This window comes from Manacus vitellinus, unplaced genomic scaffold, assembly GCF_001715985.3.
Source record: "Manacus vitellinus isolate BGI_N305 unplaced genomic scaffold, ASM171598v3 scaffold_27_pilon, whole genome shotgun sequence".
Classification (NCBI taxonomy): Eukaryota; Metazoa; Chordata; class Aves; order Passeriformes; family Pipridae; genus Manacus; species Manacus vitellinus.
The window spans coordinates 6,163,847-6,173,582 of NW_021940039.1; the positions used below are offsets into that span (position 1 = coordinate 6,163,847).

Sequence of the window (9,736 nt, forward strand, 5' to 3'; positions counted from 1 at the left end):
GAGGAACTGAGAACCAGCTCCCCTAAGGGGAAACAGTATTCCCGTGTCACAAAGGGAACCAGCATCCCTGAGGGGATCAGGCACCCCAGCTGCCTGTGCCTGGAGGGGAACTGGCACCCCTGGGGGAATCGTGCACCCCTGAAGGGAACCAGCACCCCGGCTGCCCATGCCTTGAGAGGAACTGGCTCCTCTGAGGTGACTCAGCTCCTCAGAGGGGAACCAGCACCTCTGAGGGAAACCAAGAACCCGCCCCCCGACTGTCTGTGTCCTAAGAGAAACTGGCTCCTCTGAGGGGATCAGACACTGCTTTTTTTTCCCCATCCCAAATCCACCTGCTTTCCCCAGTGATGCACATGGGTCGAGGGCTGCCTTGCTCTCACCCACCCTGTCTTCCTTCACCCTGTCTGGTGGTGCCTTTCTGGGGGAGACACTTGTGCCCACCTCACACGGTGGGGAGCTGGCTGCCTGTTTCCTGCGTAGGCCGTCTCCGACTGGTGTTTAATTAAGGCTCCACTTCGGTTTAATTAAGGCCACGGTATCACGTATGGGATGTGCGAGGCAGCACTGATGACTCAAAGCATTGCTCCAGCCTCGACTCTTGAATAAGCCTCCCAAATGCCCGCCTGAACCCACTGCCCTGCACTGGGGACAGGCAGGGGCTCCCTTAGCCTCAGGCAGTGACATGAACCCACATCCTGCTGTTCTCACTCCAGGTCTGGAGCACTGCATGGCCTGGGTTTGGCTGTGCTTTGGTAACGGGGGGCTTTGGGTTCCCATCTGCAAAGCATGTCCTGGCCCAAGGACCCCCCTGCCTCCAGGGCGATGCTGTGACCTCAGAGAGGTATTCCTGCTGCTACTGACCACAGAACCCTGCAGCCTCCCCACTAATTAATTCAAATGAGTCCCTCGAATCCCCAGGCAAGGAGACAGCAGTCAGGGCTGATGAGATACAGGTCCCTGCGTGAGCGCAGAACAAAGAGCTCAGAGGCGCTGGCCGGGCCCTCGCTCTGCCCCTGATTTTGCAGGAGAGAGAGGAGAGGGGAGAGCAGCAGGACAGGGATGAGGTGTGGGAGAACAGGGACAGCACACAGACTGCAGGCAGGGAACACAGGGCAGCAGGTGCTCACGGGTCCCATGGGTGCCTGCAGCCCTGCCGGGATGGGCAGGAAGCGTGGGCTCTCCTCCTTGCCTCTTGCCTGGGGCTGAGGGACAGAGCAGATGGCAGCATGCAGGGAGACGCTGCTCCAAAAAGATTCGACGGTGAATCATCCTCCTGCCAAGGCTTCTCCCCGTGACGGGCTCCATGGTTTCCCTCTGAGGCTTTCAGCAATGATCGAGCAGGAGCCTCATGGGGTGCTGCAGGGAGGTGTCCTCCAGCTGTGCTCATGCTGCCCCTCCTCAGAGGGAAGCTGAAAAGCCCTGACTGAGCTTTCGCACGGACAGGCAGCAGCTTCACTGGCTGCTGCTCTCCCAAAGGTTAACACCTTTCTGCAGCTCCTTCACCTGAGCAGGGGCCAAATCTGGGCTGGCTGGGATGTTGAAATACAGAGCCAGGCGTGCAGATCCCCAGGCAGCTTAGAAACACCACCCCTTAGGCCATTATTAAAGCACATTAATTACCAAGTACTTATTGATCCTGGCTTTCTGACCCTCTCTAGCTCCCAATTGCACCTCTAATCAGGGCAGGCTTTGTGATGGGAGCACTGGCCTGGCCAGTTTTTAGCTGAAGCTCAAGGGCTGATGCTTGGCAGATCCTTAGTGCACACCTGGACACAGACCTGCCCATCAGCCTTTGCTCATGAGGGCTTTGCAGCGCATCCTCTCTCTCCTCCTCACTCTCCTTCACCGACTCTTTCCTTCCTGTCTTTCCATTGCTTGCCCCTCACTGGTGTTTCCCCTCTGCTTGTTTCCCTCCCAGTCACAAGGACCTATTCCAGTGGTGGGCCCCAGCCCTGTCCTCCCTTGCTCCGATGGCAGGCACAACAGTCACCTTCCCACCCTGAATCCTGCAGGACCTGGGGCTGAACACCTCTGGGTGCTGAACACCCTGCAGCTGCACGGGCTGCCAGCCAGGCACAGCGCCTGCAATCAGCTGGAGTGTCCCCGTCATCCCGGTCACTCACACTCCAGATAATTACTTATTTGACTAAAATAGCTGCTGTCACTGCAGCCATCAGTTGACCGAAGGGAAGTGGCGTATAAATCACAGCCTGTGGGCACTGCCTGGACATCGCAGGGATGAGTGAGAAATAAGGGCCAGATAGCTCAGATCTGGGATCTGCCTCGATGGTAGAGAATTCTCCTGGCTCACCAAAAAGAGCTCAATCTCAAAGACAGAGCCATACCCAATGTTCCCTACCTGTGTTGTCTCAGTCTATTAACTCATGAGCTGTAAAATGTGCCAGTCTCTGAGTGCACACACTGACAGTGCCAGGGCAAACACCCCAAATCATCTTGTTCCTCCCCTCGCCGCCTCCTTGCTCTTGCAGGACTTGCCTGTAAAGTCCAGGGTATTGGGTTTTCAGGGGAAAATGAACTCCACTGCAGCCAGACCCAATACACCCAGTCAGAGCCTCATTGTTGTGGCACACATCCACTTCCAGCCCTGTGAGCTCCCACTCTGCCAGTCCCACATGGCTAAAGGGTGTGGAGAGGAGGACATCCTGCCAGGGGATCACTCTACACGTCAGAAGCCTCATCCAACCCTGCTGCCCAGAGGCTGCCAGTTGCCAGATTCAGCATGTGGGGTCCTCATTAGCCCTATGGATCGTGGTGACCCCCATTAGGAAGAGAAGATGAGCTCAGGGTCCAGCTAGGTCTCCTGATCCTGGCAGTTAGTGCTGCCACAGGGTGTTCCCACAGTTCCAGGTCTGGCTACAGCCACCACCAAGAGCCCCAAGTCCAAAGATGAAGGTTCAGGGCTCTGTACTAACCAGACCACCCAAGCTGGGCACCTCAAGTCACTTCTCAACAACCACGTCTGCCCCATGGGGCGACTGGACCAACCCTCCTCAAACAAACTCCCCAAAGGCCATGGCATGGCAGTGACCACCCTGGCAGGTTCCAGTGCTCCGTGCCCAAACCACACAGCATCCCTGCCACCCTTCCCCTGAGCCTGCCCAGTGCCCATCGTGCCAACAGCCTCCTGCAAAAGGGCCGCTCTCCTCCGGAGCCAGGCGCCTTGCTAATGAATTTCTGGCCAGACATGAAGAGTCCTCAGGAATGTTAATAGTTTGCTGGAGGATAAGCAAGAGATTTGGAGAGATTTACACCAACTTTCATGTGACAGCCACGAAAGTGGCTCAAACCCTTCCGTTTCTCTGCGTGGGGGCGGAGGGAGGAGGCTGCGTCCGTGGGTGTTCGCAAGTAACTTGGAACACGAAATGCAGGCAGCTCCTGTGGGAGCAGTACTGGGGGGACCACGTAGGGTTGGTGTCTCCTCTTCCTTCCCTGGCCTTGCTGGGAATTTGTTCCAGAGCCAAAGAGAGAGCCCAAAGGGGATGGTGGGATGAGGGGTGCAGAATTGAGCACCCCACTGGGTGTTGGACCTGGCTGAGATCACACTCAGTGTCTTACCTTCACATATTCACTGCCCGACTCCAGGCCATCGTGGTGGCTAGAAGGAAACAGAAAAATAAAAATACTTAAGTATTTTTATGATAGTCATGATAGTCAGGTCAAAGGTGGTGGTGGCACAGCTCAGGGGAACAGGGACCTGTGCCCCTTGCCTTGCCATGGGGCTGAGAGCATGGCTGTGGTTTTGGGAGAGGTTCCCAGGGCCCCAGCACTGTTCCTGCCTGCTCTGTGCCCATTCTCAGCCCAGGGCTTATCCTCCCTAATGCGATCAGAGGAGAATGAGGCCTTTTTAGAGGATCTCTCCCCAAATCCGCTTGGGACTGTGTGAGCTGAGACCCAGCAGCCAGGCTGGGGTCCCCTCAGGTCACAGTGCTGGGGATGCATGCCAAGGTGGGGGACCCTGTGCCCTGTTCCCTGGCAGAGCTGCATTCCCAGTAGGCGGCTGTTGGGACACCACCCAGACAAGCATTTCTGACTTTATCTATGGCCTCGTGCGACCCCACAGAAATCAAACTCCCACTGAAGCCAGGGCTGAACTGCAACTTCCTGGCTGAGACTGCGAGATTTGCCCTCCCAGCATACAGGCAGTAGAAACTCCCATTCTCCTTGGTGGCATGTTCACTCTTAGCCCTACTGACAACCAACCCAACAATGCTGAGGCAGCATTCTTTCAGCAGCTTCTTTCCCATCATTTCCAGAGCATGTAGGAATGCTGCTACTGCTTTTTGTGCTCTTGTAGGTCCAGGTATGTGTCTGTGTGGAGGGATCCAAGGGGAACAACAAAGAGTTCAAATGGAGAGAGGCTGTAACAGCCCGAGCTGGGGTGCACTACCTTGAGGTCTTGCCTTTCAGAATAAAATACACAAATCCAGGTATCTTTAACCAGAACCCAGAACTTAGCACCTCCCCAGTGCCAAACTTCAGAGTGGACATCCCACTGCTTGCTGAGGTCACTTGCCCAAGCACAGGGCAGCAGCAAGAGCCTGGGGATGGCACTGTGCCACAGCAGGGCAGGCAGCTGCAAATAAGAAATAATGAAATCCAAGGGCATCACAGACCTAGGATGTCCTTTCCCTGCCAGGAGCCACCTTGCTCCACCTCGTGCCTGTAGCCATGTCCAGAGACATACTGGGAGCAACTGGGGGTCCTGCACACAAACCTCTCCCAGGACCTGAACCAGTGGCATCCCTAGGGAGCCAAATTCCTCCTCTGTGGGGTCCCTCCAGATTGAGGATGGTGCCTGGTGGCTTCCCCAGAGGGGCGGGTGATCACTGCCAGACATTGTCCCACTGGATATCCCCCATAGCATTACAGTGGGTCCTGACAAGGTCAGCATGAGCCCCTCGGAGTGTCCAGCCCAGCAGCAGACAACTCCCACTTCTGTAACACCTGGAAGTGTTCAGAAAACATGTGGATGTTACTTGAGGACATGGTTTGGTGGTGAGCATGGCAGTGTTGGGTTAATGGTTGGACCAATGATCTTATTTTCCAACATTAAGGATTCCATGATTCTCCAAGCCCACGCTGCTTAAACCGCATCCCCTGCTGTCCAGCTGGGAAAGGGAAAAGGGGCTGGAAACCAAGCCCACACTTTTTTGGGGGTGAAAAAACAGAGCTGCATTTGGGAGGGGGGATGGACACAGACTCCCTTGGGCAGCTGCGGGCTGCCTGCCCGCCCCGGCACTGCCTCTCCAGCCTGTTTGCCTTTCACACGCCGCAGAGAGCTGCCTGGTGCTGCGAGAGCCGTGAGAAAAACCGGCAGGAGGACGGGGGGCCTCTGGGCAGGAAATCGGGAGCATGGGAGCAGCTGGGAGACGCTGTGAGGGCCTGGGCAGGAGAGGCCCCCGTGCTGGGGAAGGGCAGCAGCTGGGGCCGCAGCCCCCCTGGTTCTGCACATTCCTGGAGGAAACGGCATTTTTGGGGGCAGACGAGCGCCTGGGAGAAATTCCAGGGCTGCCTTTGGAGTGCGGCGGTGGCTGAGCCGCTGGGAACCGGTGCTGCAGCGGTGGTACCGGGGAGCAGGGTTTTCGTGGGGTGGCTGTTCCCTTTGGGCTTGGGAAGGCACCACTGTAATTTGCAAATGTGCCAAGTTCCAGGCTGGGAACAGTCCAGGGGGATCCTGTGGGTCCAGCTCTAGTTTGGAGCCCAGGCTCTGCTTGCCTTGGGGTGCTGGCGAAGTCTGCGCTCCTGGGGAACCAAGTTTGGGCACCTTGTGCCTCAGTTCCCCCCCTGTAGAGCTGCCTCTGTGGAGGTTTTGGCTGGGTGCTGCCAGAGGGGTCTGCTGGCAGCATCAGGCAGTGCCTGTGCCCTGCAGGAAGTGGCATTTCCCGAACCTCACGCACGGCTTTGCAGAGGGAAACCGAGTCACGTCCGCTCTATGGTCTGCCAGAGGGTCATCTCCCGTTAGTCACCGTGTCCCTGATGGAGTCACGGCCACCGCCTCACTCCAGGCAGCTCCACAGGCTGGGTGCCACTCCCTGTCCCACAGCAGCGCAATTTTCCCCCCTCGAGGATCTGATCTTGGCAAAGCTCTCCTCTGTATGGGCATCCTCAGCCCATCCTGCCTTGGGGTCTGTCCTAGGGATGCTCTAAGAAGGGGCAAGTGAAAATGTGCTCCAGGGGCCATGCTTCCCCCCCTCCCTGCATCAGGGAACATGCTGTTGCCATGGCCTGGCGGGAACAGACTGTCCCCATCCCCAGGGATGTGCCTGCGCAGGAGGAAGGGCTGGGGTGTGGCACTATCCTGGTCCCGCTTCCGCCCACCCGCCCTACGGCAGAGCCCGGCCATGGGGACGGCTCCAGCAGACAGCTGCTCCCCGAGCTGGGGGCTGTGGAAGGGCTCTGAGTAGAGTGTGAAGGGGCAGAAATGCCCCTGATGCCAAGAGCTGCTCTGGGCACTCTCCTGCCTCAGTTTCCCTGGTGAACAGCAAGGCTACATCCATCATCAGGGCAGCACCAGAGGATGCAAAAGAGCATTTGGCCCTCAATGTTAGGGACCCAAGTCCCCAATCCCCATATTCAAGACCCCCAGGTGATCCACACATGTTCCCCTGCTGTTTGGCTCCCAGCCATGCTGGCTTGGGACCTAAACAATTTCTACAAGCCCCGTGAACCCTCCTCAAGGTCCCTCTGCCTCTGCTGGGGCTCTGCTCACCAAAGGATGTATCAGGGCCACCAGCCCCCCAAACATCCGAGCCTCTGACCCCCCGAACCAGCCGCAGCCCCCAGTGCCGGGTCCGCTGAGGTTTCAGCAGCTCTTTCCATGAGCAAACACCGCCACGGGCCTCGGTGGCCAAGCAGCGACTCCGGCAGCATCTGCGGTGAAGCTTTGTGCCCGCCCCAAGCAAAGCCCCGTCCCAGCCTCTCCCTCCTCATCCCCTCCGCTGTGCCTGGGTGCGAGGGGTGGCCGGAGGGCCGGGACCCCTTACCTGCCCTGTCCCAGGGTGGGAAACCTCCTGCCCACCGCTGTCATCGGCCCTGCGCGATCCAGCGAGTGCCTCTGCTCCGGGATGGGGAGAAGCTTTCCCGGGCGCTCTCCCGCCTTGCACTGAGCGTCGGGACTTTGGGGCGAGCAAGGCGGTGGCGGACCCTCCTCCTTCCCGTCCCAGCCCTCCTCCGGCCCTCCCTTCGCGGCCGGCAGGAATGTGTGGCCGGCACAGCCTGGCTTCCACTGCCTGCACGAATTTCTCCTCCTCACTCCGCTCCTGGGGCCACCCAGAACTCCCGAACACTCGGTGCCAGGGAAAGCAGCCCCCAGCCCCAGGGCGGTACAGGGGGAACGGGGGCGTCAGGGGCCACCTGAGTGCGGGGAGAGGAGAATCAGGCCAGGGGAGGGGTGGTACAGCGGGACCTTGTTTTGGGGACAAATTTGGAGTCATTGCCTTCACCCCGTGCCCGCAGTGCCACACACACTGCTGGGCAAGGGGATAAAAATCCCTCTGGCTGATTCTGAGGCCAAAGCCCTCCAAAAAATCCAACCCTCATCTGAGAAGACTGAGCCCCCAAATTCCCCCAGAGGGTGGGATTGTGGCTAGAGTGGGCGTTTACTGACAGGTGATGGAAATGGGGACGGGGCGTCTGTTTTCAGGATTTGCCCCTGTGCCTTGGGAGAGGCAGTGCAGCTCGGGAGAAAGGGGAAGGATAGAGGGGATGGAAAAGAGGAGAATGAAAGGTGGTGGAGGCTGGTCTGAGCTCTCCGCAGCACATCACGGCGCTGGAACGCAGCCGCCGCGGGACAAAGGGATGCCGGGGCCGAGCGAGGCTGCGAGATGTTTCCACCCCGTCCGGAAACAGGAGGGAGCAGAAATCCCACAGGAAACCTCGCTCCCATGGAGCCGCTGACCTGGCCATGGTACGAGTGCTCCGGCCGTGCCGTCCCACCGGCCAGGTGCTTCCCGCTGGCACTGCAGGCAGGGAGGGGCATCACAGCCACCCTCTGTGTCCCAGCCCCCTCCCCTTGCCCCGCGGGGGCAGAAAGGGGGTCTCAGCAGCAGGCAGAGCAAACCCAGTGGGGATGTACCTGTCGGGGGAGCTCTCATCGGGACATTTTTGTCTGTTCTCCAGCAGATCCCTGTCAGCAGTCTCCACTCCTGTTGTGTCAGGGCTTGGGTCGGGGTTTGGTGCCTCTGTCCGAGGCTTGGACAGAGGGGTCTGGCTGGAGTTCATTGTCTCTGTCCCAGGGCAGGAGACATTCCCCAGAGGCTCTTGGTCTGTCCTGGCTGTTGCTGTCCCCAGGGTGTCCACGGGCTGAGCCTTTTCCTCCTCCTGATCTGCTTGTCTGGCAGCTGGAGGTGAGTCTGTGGCTGGGCCAGGGGGGCCAGACATCTTGGGAGACTTGAGGCTGGGGAGCGGGGCTGTCTGGGGGGTTTTGTAGCTGGGAGTCCCTTTCTCCCGACAGTTCTGGCCACTCTTGGCTTTGCCCAGGCTCTTCCCTGCCTTGTCCAGGTTCAGCCTGGGCATGGTGCCCATATGGCTGTACATGTCCGACGACCGGGCGTAGGGGCCAGGGCTCTTGGGCATGGTGTTGAGGTCATCCTGGATGCTGTCAAAGGGCTCCTCCAGGAAGCCATGGGGAGGAGGGAGATGTGGCCTCAGAGTCTGGGGACAGCTGGGGACCACGGAGGTGCGTCGGAAGGTGAAGGAACGGGGGATGCTGCTCAGGCTTCCAAACCCTTTGAACTTGAAAAACTCTGGCAAGGAGAGGGGAGAGACGAGTGTGGGGTTACTGCCTGCACAGCATGATGGTGGGGGGTCCTGCAATCCCTGGTCCTGGGCTGGGGTGGGCGTGGGGCACTGTGCAGCCTGGTGTCACACCGTTACACCCAAATCTGCAGTCCCAGCCCAGCATGACATCCCTGTGGCCTGGGGGTGTATGCTGCTCAGGGCGTCTCTACTGGGCCCTGGCAAACCCTAGCAGGTTTCCCCACCGCAGTTGCAGGGGTGGAGGAGGAAGCACCCAGCCCTGGTGAACAGGCAGCTCCAGAAATGATTTCAAATCTTTTCCTCCCGCCCTCTGCCTCCCAGGGCACTTTGGGCAGGGCTGTGCCCATCCCTGTGGCATCAGGGCAGCTCTGCAGGATGCAAGCATGAGACACACTACATCTCCCCAGGGGATAGGGGTCCTGGACATGTGTGACCCGCTCACATGCACGCAGCGGAGCAGGAACCGGCCACAGGCGCTGCCGGCTGCGGGCGGGAGAACAACCTCCCCACTTCCTCACCCGGCCCCTTGCAGCCTCCCTGCACCTCCAGCTGCCACCTGCAAGTGCTGAGCACGAACAAAAATATTTATAACTCATGCGGGTGGCTTTGCATTTCACACCTCGGGCCCATCTTGGCTCTTCCTGCTGCTGCGGCACAGCCTCCGCCGGTGCCGGTGCCGGTGCTGGTGCCAGCACAGGGATGGCAGCACAAGGTGGGGTGAAGCAGGTTGTGGCCGCAGTGCCATAGAGCAGTGTTTCCCTGTCAGACCCTGGGTGCCTCTGGGGGTTTTGCAATGTTGGTGCTGCCCTGGGGCTCTGCAAAGCCTCTTCCCCTCTGGTCACCATGGATTTGCCGGAGCAGGAAGCGGCTGTGGAGGTGCTGAGCAAGGATCTGGGTGTCAGGGAGCTGCTCAGGCTTTGGGAATCCCACCTCCTGATGCCATCCATGGGCCCTGCAG

At 59.1% G+C, this 9,736-nt stretch overlaps 1 protein-coding gene across 2 annotated transcripts in view; it reads right to left on the bottom strand.

Moving 5' to 3' along the window:
- The window catches only part of SH2D3C (SH2 domain containing 3C), a 20,559-nt gene extending 13,449 nt beyond the window's left edge, over nt 1–7,110 (bottom strand). For both annotated transcript variants that reach the window (XM_018074157.2, XM_018074156.2), the window contains exons 1-2: nt 7,005–7,110; nt 3,577–3,616 (exon numbers count right to left, since the gene is read on the bottom strand). In XM_018074157.2, the coding sequence (XP_017929646.1) occupies nt 3,577–3,616; nt 7,005–7,048 (84 nt within the window). In that variant the 5' untranslated portion in view covers nt 7,049–7,110. The remainder of the gene's footprint in view (nt 1–3,576; nt 3,617–7,004) is intronic.
- Between the last annotated feature and the right edge of the window lie 2,626 nt (nt 7,111–9,736).